A 25,173-nucleotide genomic window follows, 5' to 3' on the forward strand; every position below is an offset into this window, starting at 1 on the left:
TGAGTAGTTATGAGAAGTTTCTCCTTTTTGTTTTTTGCACTTCTAATGTTGTGATGGAGGAGGCTAAATGCTTCTTCTTTAATGTCAGCAGCTTTCTTCAAGTTGCAGTATTTTGTTGTAATAGAGCTGTTTTCGCTCTGAGTATATTTATTCTTAAGCTCTGTCTTTGAAATGAATTTGTCCTAAAAATTCTAGTGAACACATTGGAAATCACTGAGATAGTACGTATACTGACTGCTTTGATCAGATTGGATGCTCCTGACCAAATGTTTCAAATGTATGTGCTACTGAGTGACAGACAGTGCATAAATCAAATATGTGTGTGAGCATTTCTCTCCTGTGAGTGATTTTCCAAGCTCTGTATTAATACATTCCATAAAACTTTGAGTCAGGGCTTGTAATACTGTTCAGATAGCGGCACGATCTTCACACTAATATGAGAAGGATTTGCAGCAGTGCATCTATATAATTAAAGTTACAGTCCAAACTGCTACTTGCACTCCCTAGTATTATTACATGGTACTTCCCAAGTTCCACCCACAAAGAGTCTGAAACACAGGTGACATCACTGAAGTCTGCACTTAGCTTAAAAATACTAGCTATGTAGTAATCAGTTCCCAAAGAGTTCTGAATGACTTCTGACGTTTGACTCCTGTGGCTAAACCCAGTAATAAGACATCGGTCTTCTTAAAACTTTTCTTTTTACACTTAGCTTGCACCTTATTCCCTGTACTATCAGATTGGCGTGGAACTTCTCAGAGACAGCTATACTGAGGCAATCAGACTTGCAATGTCTCCTTCATTTTTTCACAGATTTGAAAGATTTGGTTGTAATCCTTTCTTCTGGTCTAGACCTAAAGTTACTACTGCAAACTACAGAATGCAAAGCTAATAATTAAGGATGGACCAACAGAGACTAATAATTCTTGTGCCACTGCCAAATCAGCTCGAAGTTTCAAGGATTGCTCATTTTCTTGTATTGTGTAGGTACTGAATAAGTATTTCGCTGAGCTACATCATTTTACTCTCAACTAACCTTCTCTTTGAACATCAGGTCGAAAAAAAAAAGTTTTGTGTACTGACTCTTTAGTATATATAGTGATCTCAACTTTGCTTGGCTAAGAAATTGGTTTCTCTGGTAGTTTATTCTGTTAAATTTTGAAAATAAACTTTTTGAGATGGGAAAATACAAATTTTGATGTGGCTGGCTTGAAAAGACAGATAATTTGAAAAGTAAAGTCTCTGTTTAGGGGAAAAGATATAGTGAAAGTGAACTATTTTTCAGAATGTGTTCTTGCTGTATTAATTTTGAGACAAATATTTTTCAGGCCATTTTTTACCACTCACATTCAACAAAATGTAAGTGTAATTTCAAAATTAAATGTGGATTACATCAGTTACATTTAGATCACATCAGTTGCATTTAGAACTTTCAGATCAGAGTTTCAAGTTTAGTATATGTGCCAACAGTACAGATGTTAAGTACCAATGATAGTTCCACCACTGCTAAATTCATTTGGACAACGAAGTCAGTGATTTCCAGTTGCTCTATGAATTTGTCAAATTATATCTCTAAAGTTTTTAAGAAGATGTTTCCTGATACTCTTCCTGAATATTTTTCACTTTTGTTAAGAAAATTAGATACCTAATAATGATGGGCTGGCACCATATGTCAGGGAAACTATGTTAGCAGAAGCATTTTCATCAAATTACATGTTGAGTTTCATTGACACCATTACATTTCAGTTGGAGAGTAAGAGTTGTGTAACCATGCGTCAGGCAAGGAAGTTCTTTATTGACGAAGTAGATGGTGGAATGTTAATATGAAATTATGTGAAGCACTCTCTGAGGCCAATTTTCCATAAATAAATGCTTTATGTTGGAATCAGATGGACCTAACAGAAGTAAAACAGTTTTTATGCAATTAAATATTTATGTGTAGGAGACCTGAGGCAGACAGCTTATAAACATCAAAACTTGCGATATTCGTATAATGAATAATGCCTGTTTAAAGGCTTTGGAGCGTTTAGTTTGAGAAGAACCTGAATTTCTGGTCAGTACTTACAATTACTTTGAGTGATGGCCTGTTCACTTGGAAGAATTTGAAGCAAGTCTAAGTTTACCATACCAGATTACAAGTTTTTGAGGCATACAACCACAAGGTGGCTTTCTTTAGGACCTTCAGCCAGTAGGATTTTGGAACTGTGGGATGGTATTCAATATTACCTTCTTAAGCATATAGCTCTAAAAAAGAATTCTGCTGCTGTTCAGTCTGAATCCTACATCGTCACTGTGAATGCTTAAAAAACCTTCAATGAAAGCAGAGCTTCAATTCACAATTTCATTTGTAGAAATATTCACTAAATTCACGCAATGTTTTCAAGGTCAAATGCCTGTGAAGAAAGGACTAAACAAATAATTTAAAGGCAGAAAAATTGGCCCAGCATATGCCTGAGGGTGCACAAATCATGAAAATAGAAGAAAGATTGGAAGAAATGGAGGTGGAAACTATTCAGAAAAATGTCGAGAAAAGAAAATCTAGTATTTTACTTCATTTTTTGCTAAGACTCCAAAGAAATTGTAATCCAAAAATATTTCCAATATTGAAGTACAGAATGTCATTAGTTGTAAAAATGTGACATAAATTTTGTTTGTGATTGAAGATTACCAATACTAAATTACCAATGTACCTGCATGTATAAAGAAAAAAATAGCGTTACCCCATCCAGGAAATAATTTAATAGAGAAATTTATGAGGGTCTTAACTGGCCTTTTTGATAGGGGATTATAAAAAATGAAAAAATTCATTTGTGCCATATCCATTTATGGAAATAATTTATCACATTTTAAAAATACTCCATCACTTTTTTAAAAGTATTTATCACTTTTTAAAAATATTTTGTCACCTTTTCCAAGAGCTGCCATAGCTCCTCATCCTGTAGACATCATACGGGTCATTCTGGACTTGTAGTCAATAATTGTGGTATCCAGCATGCCAAAGTGTAAAATCCTTTAGCCATTTTTTTGCCAGAGTGCCCACACTTTAATGCCTGTGATTCACAACTGAACAGCATTTTATCTGGTCTCCAGTGGCACTGACAAAATTCAACTAACTATAAACCATGTGTATGGTGTGTAGAGCTCCATTTCAAAACAGTATCCGTCAGATATACGATTCTTTATTTTCATAAATGATTAGCATTATTACAGCCAGGACACAATGCACGAAGTATTGACGTAGACATATTACCACCAGATAGAGCTTCCATGTAGAATGTAGGACCTTGCAAGCAATGAACTGTGTGAAAGAAGGCTCTATTGTTTTGGTTTATGACTTAATTTTCTATGTTTACATATCATAATGAATGAAATTACATTAGAAGCTTTACACATACAGCAAAACTTTAATTGGAACACAGTTAGATGTTTTCCTCATTTTTCATTTACTGTTGTTTGGATCTTAGGATCATCAGCGAGCCATTCCTTAATTGTAACCTGTTAAGGGTTATCTTTCAGAATGTATATAACTGCACAGTCTGTATACAGTTTTAAAATTTAGAGATGTTCATTGTAGAGACCACATTTTATGGAATGAAAAAGTTATTTAAACTCCATGAAAAAACAGATGTTTTTATAATTTCATTAATATTTAAATTGCAGGTTATATGTGTTCCGTCATATCAAGGACTACAAAATTCTTGTTTGTGGTGGTGATGGGACAATCGGCTGGGTACTACAGTGTTTGGACAATGTTGGCCAGGATAGTGAGTGCTCATCCCCTGCATGTGCTATTGTGCCACTGGGTACAGGTGAGTTTTTTGTTGGTGAACAAATAATTGACTAATAAATCTTGAAAATCAATATCTACTATTTGTCATTCTTTCTGTTTCTGCCAGTGTCTGATTTTGCACACTGTTATTGCATTTCATTGATGAAACTAAAGGCAAATAAAGCTGTTGGCTTTGATGGCATACATCTAGAGATTCTTAAAACCATTAGACCTAAAACAAAATTGTGTTCCAGTGAAAAATTACCAGAGTTTTTCAAACTGGGTAATGTAATTGCCATCCTGAAACCAGGTGGAGAAAGAACAGTTACTTCTCGCTACCGACCGATATCGCCATTCCTCATGAACTAAAAGCTGCAAGAAAGGCTTGTACTAAATCACAGTCAAGAGGCCATTGAAAGAGGTGGCTTTAGGAAACATCAAAGCTGCTGTGGCCATGTCTTAACAGTGACAACTCTAATAGAAGCTGGTTTCAATAAGATCTCAAGTAAGCTTCAGATTTTGTGCAGCTTATGACACTGTGCAGAGGGAGGAATTGATGTCAGAGTTTTGAAGTTTATTGAAATCTTCTCGTGTCAAAAGCTAGCGTTTTTAGTGAACAACATGCTCTCTGACAGGTGCTTTAAGGTGTTCCTGAATGGATAATCTAGCAGATAGAAGACTCTAATTGATCCATTCCATCAAAATCCTGTATGTAAATGACCTACCATTAATCTTCCAGAGTAAAGATCTTATATGCTATGAAAATTTGTTGACAAATGATCTAATGAATTTGGGTGATTACTTTCATAAATGAAGACTTTATACTAACCCAAATAAAACTTGAGTTTACTGCATTTGATCTACTAATGAAGAATCCTAAAGGAAGCTACATCTGACTTTTGATGGAACCGCTGTACCCCTTAACTACAATCCAATGATCAAGGAATCACTTTGCCCCTGATATTCTAACATCAGTGCACCAAGAGCTTTGTGAGAAACTTGATATGCTTCGCAAGAGTGGCGGAAGCAGGTGGGTTGTGGACGTAACACTCTACATTCTGCTGCACTCACTCTTGTGTATTCTGCATATGAATATTGCCCTGCTGTATGGGAAAACAGCATCCACACAACACAGATACATTTGCAGCTTAATAAAGCCATGAGAGTTTACACTGATAACATTAGATCTACTCCAATTCAGTGATTACCTGTTCTTCAGTAATACTTTTCCGCAAGACCTAAGGAGGAAAGCAGATAAGATAAACTTGGTCAAGGTCACGTCTCATAAGAAATCTCCCTTGTATGGTGACCTGCAAGATCAACCAACAACTTATCTTAAAACATGCGAACCACCCCTGATTAATTCAAAAATTACCAGTTCTTTTGATGTGACCACCGAGTGGTGACAATGATGGAATGAACATGCACCCAGTAACGTTCACCTGGTACAATATCCAACAAGGAAGGTTGAGGCATTCCAACTACCACACCTAACCTGGGTAAAGCTGGAATACATTGAGATGGGCCAAGGGAGATGTGATTACACTGTAAAGAAATGTGCTTTCCATCCATCTCCTGACTGTGGAGCAGAACTGCAAACAATAGATCACATTATTAAGGAGTGCCCACTTAGCATTTTCTGTGGACTGGTTATCAAATTTGGAATTTTCCATTTACAGTAGATACTTATGTGTACTTGTAAACCCATACAAAATGTAGGCAGGTCGACAGACACACAAACAAACACAAACATACACACAAAATTCAAGCTTTCGCAACAAACTGTTGCCTCATCAGGAAAGAGGGGAAGAAGAGGGAAAGACGAAAGGATGTGGGTTTTAAGGGAGAGGGTAAGGAGTCATTCCAATCCCGGGAGCGGAAAGACTTACCTTATGGGGAAAAAAGGACAGGTATACACTCGCACACACACACACATATCCATCCACACATATACAGACACAAGCAGACATATTTAAAGACAAGGAGTTTGGGCAGAGATGTCAGTCGAGGCGGAAGTGAAGAGGCAAAGGTGATGTTGAATGACAGGTGAGGTATGAGTGGCGGCAACTTGAAATTAGCGGAGATTGAGGCCTGGTGGGTAACGGGAAGAGAGGATATATTGAAGAGCAAGTTCCCATCTCCGGAGTTCGGATAGGTTGGTGTTGGTGGGAAGTATCCAGATAACCCGGACGGTGTAACACTGTGCCAAGATGTGCTGGCCGTGCACCAAGGCATGTTTAGCCACAGGATGATCCTCATTACCAACAAACACTGTCTGCCTGTGTCCATTCATGCGAATGGACAGTTTGTTGCTGGTCATTCCCACATAGAATGCATCACAGTGTAGGCAGGTCAGTTGGTAAATCACGTGGGTGCTTTCACATGTGGCTCTGCCTTTGATCGTGTACACCTTCTGGGTTACAGGACTGGAGTAGGTGGTGGTGGGAGGGTGCATGGGACAGGTTTTACACCGGGGGCGGTTACAAGGATAGGAGCCAGAGGGTAGGGAAGGTGGTTTGGGGATTTCATAGGGATGAACTAACAGGTTACGAAGGTTAGGTGGACGGCGGAAAGACACTCTTGGTGGAGTGGGGAGGATTTCATGAAGGATGGATCTCATTTCAGGGCAGGATTTGAGGAAGTTGTATCCCTGCTGGAGAGCCACATTCAGAGTCTGGTCCAGTCCCGGAAAGTATCCTGTCACAAGTGGGGCACTTTTGTGGTTCTTCTGTGGGGGATTCTGGGTTCGAGGGGATGAGGAAGTGGCTCTGGTTATTTGCTTCTGTACCAGGTCGGGCACAGTGTTACACCGTCCGGGTTATCTGGATACTTCCCACCAACACCAACCTATCCGAACTCCGGAGATGGGAACTTGCTCTTCAATATATCCTCTCTTCCCGTTACCCACCAGGCCTCAATCTCCGCTAATTTCAAGTTGCCGCCACTCATACCTCACCTGTCATTCAACATCATCTTTGCCTCTTCACTTCCGCCTCGACTGACATCTCTGCCCAAACTCCTTGTCTTTAAATATGTCTGCTTGTGTCTGTAAATGTGTGGATGGATATGTGTGTGTGTGCGAGTGTATACCTGTCCTTTTTTCCCCCTAAGGTAAGTCTTTCCGCTCCCAGGATTGGAATGACTCCTTACCCTCTCCCTTAAAACCCACATCCTTTCGTCTTTCCCTCTCCTTCCCCTCTTTCCTGATGAGGCAACAGTTTGTTGCGAAAGCTTGAATTTTGTGTGTATGTTTGTGTTTGTTTGTGTGTCTGTCGACCTGCCAGCACTTTCATTTGGTAAGTCACATCATCTTTGTTTTTAGATATATTTTTCCTACGTGGAATGTTTCCCTCTATTATAATCATACAAAATGTATGCGCGCACGCACACGCTCTCTCTCTCTCTCTCTCTCTCTCTCTCTCTCTCTCTCTCAGACACACACACACACACACACACACACACACACACACACACACACACACACACTGAAGAACCAAATAAACTGGTACACCTGCCTAATATTGTGTAGGACCCTCTGAGCATGGTGAAATGCCGCAACATGGCATGGTATGGACTCGACTAATGTCTGAAGTACTGCTGGAGGGAATTGACACCATGAATCCTGCAGGACTGTCCATAAATCCATACGAGTACAAGGGGGCAGAGATATCTGCTAAACAGCATGTTGCAAGGCATCCCAGATATGCTCAATAATATTCATGCGTGGGAGTTTGGTGGTCGGTGGAAGGTTTAAATTCAGAAGAGTATTCCAGAGCCACTATGTAGCAATTTTGGACATGTGGGGTGTCCCATTGTCCTACTGGAATTGCCCAAATCCATCAGAATGCACAACGGACATGAATGGATGCAGGTGATTAGACAGGATGCTTACATGCATGTCACCTGTCAGAGTCATATGTATACATATCGGGGGTCCCGTGTCACTCCAACTGCACATGCCCCACACCATTACAGAGCTTCGATCAGCTTGAACAGTCCCCTGCTGACATGCAGAGTCCATGGATTCAAGAGATTGCCTCCATATCCGTACACGTCTATCCACTTGATACGACTTGAAATGAGGCTTGTCTGACCAGGCAACATGTTCCCAGTCATCAACAGTCCAATGTTGGTGTTGATGGGCTCAGGCATGGCATAAAGCTTTGTGTTGTGCAGTCATCAAGGGTACATGAGTGGGCCTTCTGCTCTGAAAGCCTTTTATGTTTCATTGAATGGTTCACACGCTGACAATTGTTGATGACTCAGCATTAAAATCTGCAGCAATTTGTGGTTAGGTTGCACTTTTGTCATGTTGGACAGTTCTCTTCAGTTGAGTTGGTCCTGATCTTGCAGGATCTTTTTCTGGCCGCAGCGATGTTGGAGATTTGATGTTTTACCAGATTCCTGATATTCACGGTATACTTGTGAAATGGTCATACAGGAAAATCAACACTTCATCGCTACCTCAGAAATGCCGGTCCCATCGCTTGTGTGCCGACTATAACACCGCCAAGTTCAAACTCACTGAATCTTGAGAACCCACCATTGTAGCAGCAGTAACCGATATAACGACTGCGCCAGACACTTGTTGTCTTATATAGGTGTTGCCAACCACAGCGCCGTGTTCTGCCTGTTTACATGTCTCTGCATTTGAATACGCATGCCTATACCAGTTTCGTTGGCACTTTGGTGTACATTGATAAAACTGATTTTTTGATCTCATTTCCCCTTTTTATTTTATTTTATTTTTTTCTTATTCCTTAAATGTATTTATTATATTTAAGTTAAGAGGGCTTGCTGCGAGTCCTGTTGTTTTTGAATTTAGCTGTTGTGTTAAGGCTTTTTCGTATGTTGTGCAGTAGCAGTGTATGAATTTCCTGTTGTAACATATTTTGATCTTTACAGTATTTTTGGTTTATGAACAGTTTGTTATTACATCCAGCATTGTCGTAAATATCATGTCTCCATGCTCGTTGTCAAATGTGTGGGATTTAGGAAGCCTGCTCGCTAGACAAACATTCAAACAAATCCATTTAATGAGTTTTATTACAAAAAAGTAAATGACAATACTTAACTTTGACAATCACACAGAAATGTCAAAAGCAAAGGGCATCATACAAAATAAGCAATCTCCTCAGTATAAGAGTTCCCAAGTCTGTGTCACACAGAGCATACAAGCGAAGTAACAAGCGTTGATGCTTCTATCCAAGTCACTGGTCTTGAAGGCACTATTCAACTGGGCGTCGCCATTCAGTCACGGTGCTGAAGTCCTCTTCATTTGACTTGACACCATAATATTTGTTATTTCCTAAGTAAACTTTTGGAAAATATTGATCATTTTTTTCTTTTGTCAGACTCTTTTGGCATTGTTTATCTACTGGAAACATCATTGTCTTTGATATTTTTGAGTAGCTGAAGTGGTAAGATGGCTCAGTGGATGGCCCATCAAAAACTGAACACAGATCAAGCATCTATGAAGTTGTACTAAGCTGTGAAAAAAAGCACTATAGAAACAGTGAATATAGAAACACTTAATATAGAGCATCCTAAATCAGCAACTATGTTGTGGTTAAGTAGTGACGGTGCTCAAGCCATGCGGGCAAGCTGTGTTCAAATTTTCTTGTACCCATCTTGTGGTGTTGCATTTCTTTTTGTTATGTCCGTGCTTGCTACGAAATGGGAAGAGAAATTCTGCCTTATGCAAGACACTGTTTTTCTGTTTTGTTTCACCCAGACAAGTTTCAGCACATTTAGTGCTATCTTCAGTGGATTATTTTTATTTTCTAACTGTAAAATTGTTGTTACACATTAACATTTAATGAAACTTTTGGTACATAATATTTACAATTGTGAATGAATAATTGTTGTAAAATATTATGCACTATGTGTTGTTTATAACATTATGTCAAAGTTCTGTTTATAGCTAATTGGCAAAAAGAATGGATGTATGCATTAGTTTACATACCTTATATGATACTAATGGACATTTATTTTGGTAGCTATTCTGCTACACAATCTACATCTTCTCATCTGCAAACAGCAAAACATAATTTTCATTTTTCTGTTTATTATGCATTTACAAACAGAAATAAGTACATATCACGTTTTTCGTGAGTAACTTAAGGTTTTGATATTGTGATGCTTTCTCATATGTTGTTGGTGAAGTAAATAGTCAGATTTCGTGACCTATGGTCACTTGACACTGGACTTTCTCCAATTTTTCAAAACGTAGGCATAGTTTTCACTGCCATTATATGTTGTTGTAGCTGTGTAGTATTCATTTGTTTCATAGCGCCTTTGGCTGGGTGAGGGGCATGAGTTTCAAGTGTATTTGGCAACTGTGGTGTTTGGTTTGTGTGTGTGTGTGTGTGTGTGTGTGTGTGTTCAGGACTGGAGCAGAGAGAGAGAGAGAGCTAGGGAAGGAGGGAGAATGAATTCCCCCCCCCCCCCCCCCCCCCATGAGTAGTTTTGGTGTGGGTGTTATTTGTATAGTTCTTCTATTGTGGCGAAGAGGGTTTTATTTCACAGTGATATGATGTATTCATTGAGTACTTTCTTTCCTTGGGCTATTGATTTTTGGATGTGATAGTTTTATTCTATTGTTAATTTTTGGTATAAGCTGCTATTAGTTTTAAGTATGTGTAAGTCAGTTTCAATGGTGATTGTGTGCTATCAGGTGGTCTGCAAATGTTGAGTGTGAGCTATTGCTTTTCAGTGCTCTGAGATGTTCTGTGTACCTGGTTCTGAAATTCCTGCATGTTTGGCCCACATATACAGATTGAAAGCAGTTGCAAGTAAGTTGGTATGTACTGGACTAGCTGTATTTGTCAGTGTTGGTGGTATTTCTTCCAATTCTGTGTTGTATTGTGTTGTTGGTTCTGCATGCTATGTTGAGTCCTTGTTTCTATAGTGTATTACCCACAATGTGTGTGACTTTGTTGTTTTTGTCATCATGTGCCATTTGTTGCTTACTGTCTGCTGATTTGTTGTGTTGTGTTTGTTTGTGTGTGTGTGTGTGTGTGTGTGTGTGTGTGTGTTTCATGGTTATGTGTTGTTTGTTTCGATATTTTGTGGTTTCTTTTCTCTACGCTCTTTGCATCATATCCATTCTCCTGTGCAGTTTGTTTTGTTGTGTTCAGTCCTTGTGTGTAATCATGTTTGTTCGTGGGTATTTTGTTCAGTCTGTGTAGTAAATATTTGAAGCTGGCTTCTTTGTGTGTTATGGGGTGATTGGATTGGTTATGAATAATGGTGCTGGTGATTGCATGTTTTCTGTAGATTGTGAATTCATGTTTGTTGTTTCTTTTGTGTATGGTGAGATCTAAAAAATTTAAGTTTTTCAACTGTTTGTGTTTCAATGGTGAACTGTTTTTGTGGGTGGATGGAGAATACGTTGTCATGATCTTCTTTTATGCGAGGCTGTGGTTCATCAATTAAGCAAATTATGTCATCTACATATCTGTATCGATATTATTATTTTATACTGTTTTGGTATTACTACTTTGTCAAAGATTTGTTTTTCTATCTGATTGAGGAAAATGTCAGCTAGGAGGCCACTGATTGGGGATCCCATAGGTATTCCACCTTGTTGAGAGTAAAATCTGTTGTTGAATGTTAAGTAGTTTTGCTCTGTGATGAGCCTGAGGATGGCTGATATTTCTTGTATGTTTGTTGTGGGTATGTTTCCCTGTAGTTGGAGGTTTCTTTCTATGATGTTCGTGGTTTCTTCATTTGGGATGTGTATGTACATGGAAATTATGTCAAATGAAATCAATATTGATGTGTTTGGTATGTTTTCATTTCTTACTTTTTCTATTAAGTTACTTGAGTTCTTAAGACTTCTGTTTTCAATGTATTTGTATACTCTCTGTAGCAGAGTGTGAGAGTGTGTATGTGTTTGGCTAAGTAGTATGTTGGTGCTTTGGTAAAGTTTATCAATGGATGTATAGGTACTCTGGGTTTGTGAACTTTAGGCAATGATTTTTGGGTGGGAGCCTTGGGATCTTTTGGTATCCTTTTTTTCTTTTTTTTTTTAAAAAAATCTGTGTTTCTGTGAAAATTGTTTCTATGGTTACAGGGTTTTCTGTAACTTACTTTGGAATCGGCTTGTTGGATCACTTCTTAACTCTGTGATTTTGTGACATTTTCCTCAATCAGATAGAAAAAAAATTCTTTGACAAAATGTTAATACCAAAACAGTTGTTGTTGTGGTGGTCTTCAGTCCTGAGACTGATTTGATGCAGCTCTCCATGCTACTCTATCCTGTGCAAGCTTCTTCATCTCCCAGTACTTACTGCAACCTACGTCCTTCTGAATCTGCTTAGTGTATTCATCTCTTGATCTCCTTCTACGATTTTTACCCTCCACGCTGCCCTCCAATGCTAAATTTGTGATCTCTTGATGCCTCAGAACATGTCCTACCAACCGGTCCCTTCTTCTTGTCAAGTTGTGCCACAAACTCCTCTTCTCTCCAATTCTATTCAATACCTCCTCATTAGTTATGTGATTCTTCTGTAGCACCGCAATTCGAAGGCTTCTATTCTCTTCTTGTCCAAACTATTTATTGTCCATGTTTCGGTTCCATAGATGGCTACACTCCATACAAATACTTTCAGAAACGACTTCCTGACACTTAAATTTATACTCGATGTTAACAAATTTCTCTTCTTCAAAAACGCTTTCCTTGCCATTGCCAGTCTACATTTTATATCCTCTCTGCTTCGACCATTATCAGTTATTTTGCTCCCCAAATAGCAAAACTCCTTTACTACTTTAAGTGTCTCATTTCCTAATCTAATTCCCTCAGCATCACCCGAGTTAATTTGACTACATTCCATTATCCTCGATTTGCTTTTGTTGATGCTCATCGTTTTATCCACCTTTCAAGACACTGTCCATTCCGTTCAACTGCTCTTCCAAGTCCTTTGCTGTCTCTGACAGAATTACAATGTCATCGGTGAACCTCAAAGTTTTTATTTCTTCTCCATGGATTTTAATACCCACACCGAATTTTTCTATTGTTTCCTTTACTGCTTGCTCAATATAAAGATTGAATAACATCGGGGAGAGGCTACAACCTTGTCTCACTCCCTTCCCAACCACTGCTTCCCTTTCATGTCCATCGACTCTTATAACTGCCATTTGGTTTCTGTACAAATTGTAAATAGCCTTTCGCTCCCTGTATTTTACCCCTGCCACCTTTAGAATTTGAAAGAGAGTATTCCAGTCAACATTGTCAAAAGCTTTCTCTAAGTCTACAAATGCTAGAAACGTAGGTTTGCCTTTCCTTAATCTTTCTTCTAAGATGAGTTGTAAGGTGGGTATTGCCTCACGTGTTCCAACATTTCTACGGAATCCAAACTGATCTTCCCCGAGGTCGGCTTCTACCAGTTTTTCCATTCATCTGTAAAGAATTCGCATTAGTATTTTGCAGCTGTGACTTATTAAACCGATAGTTCAGTAATTTTCACATCTGTCAACACCTGCTTTCTTTGGGATTTGAATGATTATATTCTTCTTGAAGTCTGAGGGTATTTCGCCTGTCTCATGCATCTTGTTCACCAGATGGTAGAGTTTTGTCAGGACTGGCTCTCCCAAGGTCGTCAGTAGTTCTAATGGAATGTTGTCTACTCCCGTTTCGACTCAGGTCTTTCAGTGCTCTGTCAAACTCTTCACGCAGTATCATATCTCCCATTTCATCTTCATCTACATCCTCTTCCATTTCCATAATATTGTCCTCAAGTACATCACCCTTGTATAGACCCTCTATATACTCCTTCCACCTTTCTGCTTTCCCTTCTTTGCTTAGAACTGGGTTTCCATCTGAGCTCTTGATATTCATACAAGTGGCTCTCTTTTCTCCAAAGGTTTCTTTAATTTTCTTGTAGACAGTATCGATCTTACCCCTAGTGAGATAAGCCTCTACATCCTTACATTTGCCCTCTAGCCATCCCTGCTTAGCCACTTTGCACTTCCTGTCGATCTCATTTTTGAGACGTTTGTATTGCTTTTTGCCTGCTTCATTTACTGCATTTTTATATTTTCTCCTTTCATCAATTAAATTCAATATTTCTTCTGTTACCCAAGGATTTCTACTAGCCCTCGTCTGTTTACCTACTTGATCCTCTGCTGCCTTCACTACTTAATCCCTCAGAGCTACCCATTCTTCTTCTACTGTATTTCTTTCCCCCATTCGTGTCAATTGTTCCCTTATGCTCTCCCTGAAACTCTGTACAACCTCTGGTTTAGTCAGTTTATCCAGGTCCTATCTCCTTAAATTCCCACCTTTTTGCAGTTTCTTCAGTTTTAATCTACAGTTCATAACCAATAGATTGTGGTCAGAGTCCACATCTGCCCCTGGAAATGTCTTACCATTATATAATCTATCTGATACCTTCTAGTATCTACAGGATTCTTCCATGTATACAACCTTCTTTTATGATTCTTGAACCAAGTGTTAGCTATAAATGCTCTGTGCAAAATTCTACCAGACGGCTTCCTCTTTCATTCCTTACCCCCAATCCATATTCACCTACTATGTTTCCTTCTCTCCCTTTTCCTACTCTCGAATTCCAGTCACCCATGACTATTAAATTTTCATCTCCCTTCACTACCTGAATAATTTCTTTTATCTCATCATGCGTTTCATCAATTTCTTCATCAAATGCAGAGCTAGTTGGCATACAAACTTGTACTACTGTAGTAGGCACGGGCTTCGTGTCTATCTTGGCCACAATAATGCGTTGAGTATACTGTTTGTAGTAGCTTACTCGCACTCCTATTTTTTTTATTCATTATTAAACCTACTCCTGCATTACCCCTATTTGAGTTTGTATTTATAACCCTGTATTCACCTGACCAAAAGTCTTGTTCCTCCCGCCACCGAACTTCACTAATTCCCACTATATCTAACTTTACCCTATCCATTTCCCTTTTTAAATTTTCTGACCTACCTGCCCGATTAAGGGATCTGACATTCCACGCTCCGATCCATAGAATGCCAGTTTTCTTTCTCCCGATAATGACGTCCCCCTGAGTGGTCCCCGCCCGGAGATCCGAATGGGGGACTATTTTACCTCCGGAATATTTTACCCAAGAGTACGCCATCATCATTTAACCATTCAGTAAAACAGTACAAAATAATATATTGGTACAGATATGTAGATGACATAATTTGCTTAATTGATGAACCACAGCCTCGCATAAAAGAAGATCATCACAACGTATTCTCCATCCACCCACAAATACAGTTCACCGTTGAAACACAAACAGATGAAAAACTTAATATCTTAGATCTCACCATACACAAAAGAAACAACAAACATGAATTCACAATCTACAGAAAACCCAAAATCACCAGCACCATTATTCATAACTAATCCAGTCACCCCATTACTCACAAAGAAGCCAGCTTCAGATATTTACTTCACAGACTGAAGAAAATACCCATGAACAAACATGATTACACACAAGAACTGAACAAAATAAAACAAATTGAACAGGAGAATGTATATGATGCCAAGAGAGTATCAAAATAAACCACAACATACAAAAACAAACAACAATCACCATGAAACACACACAAAACAAACACAACATAACACACAACAAATCAGCAGACAGTAAGCAATAAATGGCACATGATGACACACAAACAACAAAGTCACACACAGGGTGGGTAATATACTAAAGAAACAAGGACTCAGCATAGCATACAGAACCAACAACACAATACAAAGCAGACTTGGAAGAAATACCACCAACACTGACAAATACAGCCAGTCCGGTATATACCAACTTACTTGCAATTGCTGTCAATCTGTATATGTGGCCAAACATGTAGGAATTTCAGAACCAGGTACACAGAACACCTCAGAGCACTGAAAAGCAATAGCTCACACTCAACATTTGCTGACCACCTGATAGCACACAATCACCACCCAACAAACATTGAAACTGACTTATACATACTTTTCTTTTTTTAAAGATGTCTGCTTTTGAAAAGATTACTATTTCATATATGTACTGTACAAACCAGGTAGAGGCAGTATTTTCCAACTTTTAAAAAGAGGTCTACACTGTCACCACTAATGAGCTTGTATTCTGAGTGAGAATTCTAATGATATATGTAATTGTATTTAGTTAGATCCCCCTGAATGCATGCCTAAAAATTTTGTATTACTCTCATTTGAAACATAAAAAAAAGAAAAAATAAATAAATAAATAAAAAAAATGGTCCTGAATCTCAGCACTGAACTCTTCATTACTGGTGTTGCAGTTTCCCAAAGAATTTCCTTAGTCTGTGACGTAATTAGAACATAAATCTCATGTGCAAAGAGCACTATGGTTCTGTTGTTTATTGTATCGGTCAAGTTATTTACATGCAGTGGAAATAGGACTGGTCCCAGATCAGACCTTTGTGGGTCTCCATAATTCATTTTTAAAATATAATTTATATATTTTCTGTAATAATTAGATATTAACTGAATTTAATTGTCTTTGAGTTTTATTTTGGTAATATTTTAGATTAGATTAGATTAATTATTCATTCCATAGACCCACAAAAGAGGCGATCCTCCTGGGTGCGGAACATGTGATAATTGGGGTACAATTGGAACTATGGTTCAGAATGGCCTGTAATTCCATAATTACTTAACTTACACAAGAGACTGTCATGATAAATAATGTAAAAGGCTTTACTAAGATCAAGAAACATACCAGATACACATATATCATCCATTGCTGTTAGTGCTTCATTTAAAAAGGCAGAAATTGCTGACAAGGTTGACTTTCCATCTCAGAACTCATGTGTCGGGTCATTTATCAGCATTTCTTTATTTAAGAAAGCTGCTAATCTACTAAGGAACATCTTTTTCCTGAGTTTTGCTACAGCCTGACAAAAATGAAATTGGCCTATAATTAACAGTTCCACATTTGGCACTCTTCTTATACAGAGGTGTTATTTCTGCAGTTTTTAGCCTGTTTTTGAAATACACCACCCTCAAATGGTGAATTTACTATGTCTACTAGTGTTCTACAATAACTGCTGAGCTGGAAATGGTTCCAATTGACAGGTATTGTTAGAGACTTACGCCATACAGGGTATCCATGTTGGACAGGTGCACAGGATGATCAGTATTTACAGCTTTTGAGCCAAAGGGACAATGAACAACGAGTTGAGTGCTCCAGAACTGAGCTCAGCATTTGAAGAGGCTGCAAGATATCATGTATAACATCAATCTGTCACAAAATGATTACATGATTCAAATATCCATTCCTGATGACCAGTGCGAGCACCACTTCATACACCACAACATGATGGTCTCCATTACAGATAGGCAAAAAATGCAGAAATGACGCCCCAGGATTGGCATTGGATGTTGTTTACAGATGAAACTTGGATCTGTTTGTACTCTGATAATCACAGAGAAAGTGTTTACAGACATCCTAGTTATAGTGAATGCCTCCAACACTGTGTCCCACAAGTGAAATAAGGTCATGGTGGAGTTATGTTCTGGGTTGGCATTACATGGGCCCACAGCACACCTCTCATGGTTGTTGAGGGCACTCTCACTGCTCTTTTATACAGGGACCAGAGCATGCAGCCAACAATGAGCCCATATCAGCAACATTTTGATGACAATTTCATCTTGATGGATGATAACTCACATGCTCATCGTGCTGTTCTCATGAACATGTTCCTTCAGCATGCTGGATCACAGAGTGAAGAGGCCAACCTGTTCCCCAGACATGAACCCAATCAAAGATGGTATGGGGTTGATTGAAATGTGCTGTTCATGGATGATGACAGTGACCAAGTACTCTCTGCAACTTATGCCGAATCAACATTGAAAAATTGAACAATTTGGACCATGGTTGGCTTGATGATTTCATGAATGGTATGCCACAAGGGATTAAAGCCTGCATCTGAGAAATGGGATGTTCCACTATCTATTGAAATTGCAGAAGAGTACTGTAGGGAGGGAGGGCACAAAATGATTTTTTTTATTTGATGATCTGTAAACATTGCAAACAAATATACACACATAAAAAAACGTTTTGCATCACCCCAGTTCCCAGAAATCCTGAAGATAGACGTTGACTGTGGATATTGTATCACAGACACAGTCCCTTTCACGGTTCAGAGATGTCACTAAACCCGCCCAATGATGTAAATAACCACGCATGAGCAGCGCCTATTAGACGGAGGGGGTCCAGCAGCTGATCAGTTCCAGTCATTGCACCTGGATGGAGGTGCACAGCTCATGTTGTCTGTAGGTCAACGAAGCCTGGACAGTCAATACCAGAGTTCGACCATGTCCACATTGTTACTGTGTGCTAGGAAGGGATCTCAACAAGGGTAGTGTCCAGGCATCTTGGAGTGAACCAAAGCGATGTTGTTCGAACATGAGGCGATACAGAGAGACAGGAACTGTCGATGACATGCCTCACTCAGACCACCCAAGGGCTACTACTGTAGTGGATGACCATTACCTACGGATTGTGGCTTGGAGGAACTCTGGCAGCAATGCCACCATGTTGAATAATGCGTTTCGTGCAGCCACAGGATGTCACGTTACGACTCAAACGGTGTGCAATAGGCTGTATGATGCGCAACTTCACTCCGGACATCCATGGTGAGGTCCATCTGTACAACCACGACACCATGCAGCATGGTACAGATGCGCCCAGCAACATGCTGAATGGACCGCTGAGGATTGGCATCATGTTCTCTTCACTGATGAGTGTCGCATATGCCTTCAACCGGACAATCGTCGGAGACTTGTTTGGAGGCAACCCGTCAGGCTGAACGCCTTAGACACACTGTCCAGTGAGTGCAGCAGGGTGAAGGATCCATGCTGTTTTGGTTCCATTATGTGTGGCCAATGTACACTGCTTGTGGTCATGGAAGCCACCATAATGGCTGTACGATATGTGAATGCCATCCCCTGACCGATAGTGCAACCACATCGGCAGCATATTGGCGAGGCATTCGTCTTCATGGATGATAATTCACGCCCCCATCATGCCCATCTTGTGAATGACTTACTTCAGGATAATGACATCACTCGACTAGAGAGGCCAGCATGTTCTCCAGACATGAACCCTATCAAACATGCCTGGGATAGATTGAAAAGGGCTGTTTATGGTCGACGTGACCCACCAACCACTCTAAGGGATCTATGCTGAATCACAGTTGAGGAGTGGGACAATCTGGACCAACAGTGCCTTGATGAATTTGTGGATAGTATGCCACAACAAATACAGGCATGCATCAATGCAAGAGGACTTACTGGGTATTTGAGATACCGGTGTGTACAGCAATCTAGACCACCACCTCTGAAGGTGTTGCTATGTGGTGGTACAACATGCAATGTGTGGTTTTTATGAGCAATAAAAAGGGTGGAATTTCACACAAACACAACTCACACTCTCATGACCACAGTTTCTGGCTGCTGAGGCTACAACAGCCTCAGCAGCCAGAGATTGTGATCATGTGTGGGTGAGTTGTGTTTGTGCACGCACATGTGTGTGTGTTTCTTGTATATTTCCAACGAAGGACTTGTTGGCTGAATGCTCACTTTCTGACTCTTTATATTGTGCCCATCTGCAACTTAGCATCTCAGCTATACAGTGAGCAGCAAATATCATTTTTGTAATACAACTGTAATTTTATGTTATTTACATTTGGACAATTATGGTGTTACAGTATTAATTTTTTCTATGAATACAATCTCACCAGAGCTTGGAATTCAATAAACTGAGACAATTACATTTATTCTGTGTGCATTACCATACCAGCTACTTCAAATGTGCTTTCAAGGCACACACTGCTAAGTCCTATGATTAAGTAATATAAATCAAGATTGGTTTTAATGTAGACTGATAAATGCTTCTTCTACAATAGTCAGTAGGTAGCATGTATCCAAAAGGAACTCTCAAGCCTGTTTCAGTGTCTTTCAGCATTGTTCATTAAAGTACATAAAACACTACAATTAAATTTGTTTTTGGAGGGGATCCGCCATGAGCAAACACCTTTTTTTTTTTTTTTTCTTCTTTTTTCCCAGAAATGCTTCACTGAACTTACAGTATCATCAGTAGGTTTTCTTACTTTCTTTGTTTTTGTAGTTTTCTGCAGTTTGTGTTATAGCTATTTTTCTTCCACAGATTGTCATTTTTCTGGTTTCTCCATTTTCTTCACTGTTAAAACTGCACTTATAAACTTTACATTGTTTATAAGATGTGAAAACGAGATCATGTACATAATCACTGTCTGATATGTGTCATGTTCTACAATTTGTATTCATTTAAAAGGAAAAATTATGTGTAAAACCTTCCTGCTTTGTTCCACAAGAAAAATCTGAATATATATAAAAGTTGGAAATAATATCACTAGATCACTATCTCTCCATCAGCATGGAAGAATTTCAGTGCTGGTTAAGTATAGAGACATTCTGAATCATAGTCCAGCACGCCTATGCAAATTTGGTAGATACGACAGTCAACTGTAACCATCGCAAGGTGATTCATCAATAACATTTTTTTCTTCTTTTACCATTAGGTCAGTTACAATAGAAATTTACAGCATTAGGTGGCTTGCGGAGTAGATGTAGATGTAGATGTATTAGCAGATGCCTGCAGCTACTTAAATGTGATTTTTACTTTTACCAGGATTTTAATCTGCTCTAGAACGTGATGTTTTCACAGATGGATTTTAGTACTCAAGAGAGCACAACTACCTGACAACCGTTATGTCTTCCAGAAATTCCATACAGCAGCTTGGTTCCACATAATTGGAATGATATTCCATGCTAATTAGTGTTTCAATACAGATCACTCTGACGATAACTTGATAACTTTGAAGCTTCCAATAAAATATTAATTGACATGAGCTACTTGATATGTGGCTTCACAAATACTGTGTCACAAAGCTCATAAACTTAGTTTGGACAGGACAATACAGTTAGTATTTGGGTTTAAAATGTGCTGAATGTAAGTTCAGTTTATATAACGTATGCTAAGACTGTATTGGAATATGATGTAAAGTTCAAAATGCAGGAAATTTTCTTCAAGACAATGTAGTGTAATAATATACCTTATATAACTGTCTGTCAATTGTACAATGGATGTTTTTCAAACACACTATATTGTTTCCAGCCTTCAGCATGCCTTAAATAACATCTTAGATTATAACTCCCCAAGAAAATTGCAGCATAGTTGAGAGATTTGCAGAGAGATCACACACACTGTATTGATTCAAGACTTGGTGTCACTTTCATACATTTCTTATTAAATTTTAACTGGATTTGTTTATGAAATCTGATTTTTCTAAACTAAGTTATTTATGTTCTTAGTTTGTAAGTATATCATGTATTTCATTAAAATTAAGTAAGTTATTCATTATGACAATGTTGACAGTGGTGAAAAAATTAAATAAAATAATTTAAAAATGTTTGTCTAAAGGTGAATGGGAAAAAGAATGGAAATTACTTCTCACAATGTCCATGAGATTATATGACTTTACTACTAGACAGTTCTTCTGAATGATATGAAGTCATGTAATTGAAGATATGCTTAAGAACTGTTTGTGAATATGTTCTGTGATTCCAGGAAATGATTTGGCTCGTGTGTTGCGATGGGGCCCAGGATATACTGGTGGTGAAGATCCTTTGAACCTTCTTAGAGACGTAATTGATGCTGAAGAAATCAGATTGGACAGATGGACTGTTGTGTTTCACCCTGAGGACAAAGCTGAAGACAAAGGTGCTCCATTAAGCACCGGTAATTCTACAGGTCAGTGACAAAATGTAGAAAGCATTCATTTATTTTTATATATTTATAGCACCTTTTTTACCTACTTAATTAAGATTTTTTCCACTCAAGATAACAAAAATGCTTTAATATTCATTAGGCATAACAGAAACAAGTAATTTTTGATGTCACAAAATGTTCTGCAGGAATATGGCTTCATTTTATCTGCAAGCATTGTGTAATGTATAACCTACTATCTGCTTTAAGCATTTCAGTGCTAGTTATGTTACATTGGTCTCAAGATATAATCAGCCTTGTGCTCATATTTATTATTGTAGAGTTTAGCTTACTAGTTTAGGAATTGTAGTAATTATGGGGCACAGACATACAATCCCTCAGACAAGGTAGTTTGCTATATGTTGGTGACTGAAGTCGATATTGTCTCTCTCCAGATCATCTTCAGTCTGACAGACTTAAAGGTTTTCCGGCTAGAGGCAGTTGGAGGAGGGGGGTGTGTGGTATGTATTCCACATCACTGAACTGTGGTATTTCAGTGTCTTCATTCACCTTGCTTGTCTGTTGTATGGGCTAAAATAAAACCTGTTCAAGGTACAATCACTTTGTGGTGATGGTAGATGCAGAGACAATCTGAAATTCTGTTGACTCATTTCTTTGTTGCTGTGATCCAAATAATGTTTAACTCTTACGAGTTTCCAAGGCCCTCCTCCTACAACTGTGGTGTTGTATTCTTGTTGTGGAATGAAACCTGCATGCGCAATATGACTATATTTAGTTGTTATCTTTGCTTTTTACAGCGTAGAGCTGTAAGCCATGTAAATGCTTGTTGTGCAGTGTTTCCCTATGGCATTTTAATCTTTTAAATAGTTAGCAAAACGTGGAATTAGGAAGTAATACAAAAACTGTAAGATGTTGAATAGCTGTACTAAAATTTTAAAGATATATTCACTGTGTGTGAGATAGGTCTGCTAGTCAGTAATTACTTTCAGGAGACGAAATATGTAGTTAGTCCTACAGGACCCATAAAATTGATGACAAATCCTAGCTTTCAGAATTATTACTTCCTTACTCAGGGAGAAGAGGAGAGGTGTAGGTTGGGGTATATTATTTATAGTGAGAATAGGTCACTTAGACACCAAGATGTGAGATACCTCCATGTAGGGAGGATAAGGATAGACAAAGATGAAAGAGAGAAGGAAAGCTATTTTAATCAACTTTATTATCTTACATTTATATTTTGTTTGAAGTTTTTTGATAATACGCAGGAGAGAGAGAGAGGAGTGTGGGGGGGGGGGGGGGGGGAGATAGGGAGGGCTACATAAAAGAAACTATTTTTTCTGCTGATAGCAGAAAAGTCTATAGAGTAAATCATTCTGAACACAGGCCACATGATGGCTAACCATTTGTACTACTGGTTTACAGCAAACAATTTAAGTATTATATTCACAAAGGCTCATATCATGCAATATTAAATAAATAAAAACAAGATGCCAGCAGGGAAAATTTACGTTAATGGTAATACACTAAATTAAACAGTGTTTGTACAACTCCTTTGGATCCAGCCAGATAACAAGATACAATGAAGGCTTTGCATACATAAACTGACAAGTACACTGAATGTGGCTTGTTTGCACTTAAACATAGCATTCATTATGTTTTCTTGAAGAGCTGAATCCTGGGTTATTTTGAAAACATTCACTCTATGTTGTCTTACAGAATTATATTCTGGGGAAATGCTGAACATATTCATTCAGCAAAGGTGAGCTGTAAACAATGCAGTTCAAATAAAGAAAATATTCCTTCAGTCAAAGCAAGGAGAAAGAATACTATGTATACAGAGAACTTTACATTTTACAGAGGTCTCTTGATAGATCTAAGAATTCCTACACTCACTTACCAGCCTTATTGACAGTTGAATTAGTAATAAAGAGTTAATTATGGTTGGATTGTATCAGAACCACAATACAAGACATAAAAATAATATCTGTATGAACTTTACCACCCTAGAGTTCACAATGAACTCTTACATTTTGATACAGTGGTCAGTCAGCTTCCAGCTGATATAAAACAAAGAATTTCAAACCTCTATCAATTAAAGTAAAATTAAACTCCTTGATAAACAAAGCTGTTATCACCCTCTGTTAGCATAATGGATAGTGTGTATGTCAATACTACTGTTACCATTGGACTTAATGAGGGTAGTGGGAAACTCAAAATTAAAAGACGGGCTAAGCAAGGAAATTCCATTTTAAGAAAGCTATTCTCACCTGTTGCGAGGAAGTATTCAGACCCCTAAACTGAAAAAAGTAAGACATTTTTTCAAACATACCCAAACTACCTTTGTTTAGCTCATAATATTCATCTATTTACCTCTGTTACATATCACTCTCATTAATCAGTGGAAGAAGTTGATAGAAAAAGTTTGAAAGTAAGCCTCAGAACTAATTAGAAAGAAATAAAACTACTATCAATTCATCAAATAGAAAATATTACATGTTACTCATTAAGTTAGAGAAGAAGTCGATGAGTTCTTGTATTTAGAACAGATTAATTGAACAACTCAACAAATAGTGAAAATAATGAACAGATGATTAAAAATCATTAGTAATGGTTTTAGAACAATAAATACAGAGTTTTCAAAATAAAGCTCCTGATGTGTCTGAAACAATAAAACATGGTCAATGTGTAGTATTACTAATATCAGTGAGACATGGAATTTTAATGAAAAAATGAACAAAACTCAAATTCTGTTATGAAACTTCCTGGCTAATTATAACTGTGTGTTGGACAGGGAATTGTCAAGTGCTGTACCAACTGAGCTATCCAAGCACAACTCACCCCCACAGCTTTACTTCTACCAGTATCTCTTCTCCTACTTTCCAAACTTCACTGAAGTTCTCCTGCATACCTTGTGGGAAGCCCCCCTGAAAGAGAGGATATTTCAAAGATAAAGCTTAGCTACCACAGCCTGAAATTTATGCTAATGTAATGTAGCTAATTTTTAAATTGCTTGTTGTTCAGAAAGAGGTTTGTATAATATTTGATCAGATTTATGGCTCATGCGCTGTACTTTGCTGAGAGGTACTTATGGGTTGGGCCTCACTGTCCTGCATGGTTTTTTAAGGGAATGAAAATGTTGAAGTTCTGCATTGCTTGAAGAATGCCTCCTAGATATATTAGAGTGTTTTCTTTTGGTTTCATATAAATCAACCATAAGTATGACTTATAGTAGCTGTAAACAGCTATATCCTTAATCTGATGTAATTAAATTTTTGGGAGACATAAGAGTCTCAACTTTATCTCTGATAAAGATAGAAGCTGAAGCAATGAAAATTTTTCTTGATAAAAAATATAAAATTACAGAGACGCACAAAGGCTGATAAGTGTTTAACTCTGGGGAATGAAATTCCAATACCTGTGTTACATCTGCTCACATAAAATCTGCTGTAGTGAAGTATCAAGAAAATTAAAATGGATCTCTAAAAGGCATAAAAATCTATATTGTTAGGAAAAGACAGCTACACAAAGAACTAAAATATAACAGAGATATTGTTTTTATTGAGTATGGTAAACATCATAAAATTGTATTTATGAATGTTATGAAGGCAGCAAAACGTATGTCAAACAGTATGTTA

The 25,173-nt window shown here is 38.1% G+C and overlaps 1 protein-coding gene across 7 annotated transcripts in view; it reads left to right on the forward strand.

Moving 5' to 3' along the window:
- The window catches only part of LOC126253529 (diacylglycerol kinase theta), a 741,186-nt gene that overhangs the window by 607,964 nt on the left and 108,049 nt on the right, over positions 1-25,173 (forward strand). For 4 of the 7 annotated variants that reach the window (XM_049954942.1, XM_049954916.1, XM_049954960.1 and 1 more), the window contains 3 exons: positions 3,661-3,809; positions 21,380-21,562; positions 21,973-22,038. In XM_049954942.1, the coding sequence (XP_049810899.1) occupies positions 3,661-3,809; positions 21,380-21,562; positions 21,973-22,038 (398 nt within the window). The remainder of the gene's footprint in view (positions 1-3,660; positions 3,810-21,379; positions 21,563-21,972; positions 22,039-25,173) is intronic. The other 3 variants (XM_049954934.1, XM_049954968.1, XM_049954952.1) reach the window with 1 other exon arrangement.

This window comes from Schistocerca nitens, chromosome 1 (genome assembly GCF_023898315.1).
Source record: "Schistocerca nitens isolate TAMUIC-IGC-003100 chromosome 1, iqSchNite1.1, whole genome shotgun sequence".
Classification (NCBI taxonomy): domain Eukaryota; kingdom Metazoa; phylum Arthropoda; class Insecta; order Orthoptera; family Acrididae; genus Schistocerca; species Schistocerca nitens.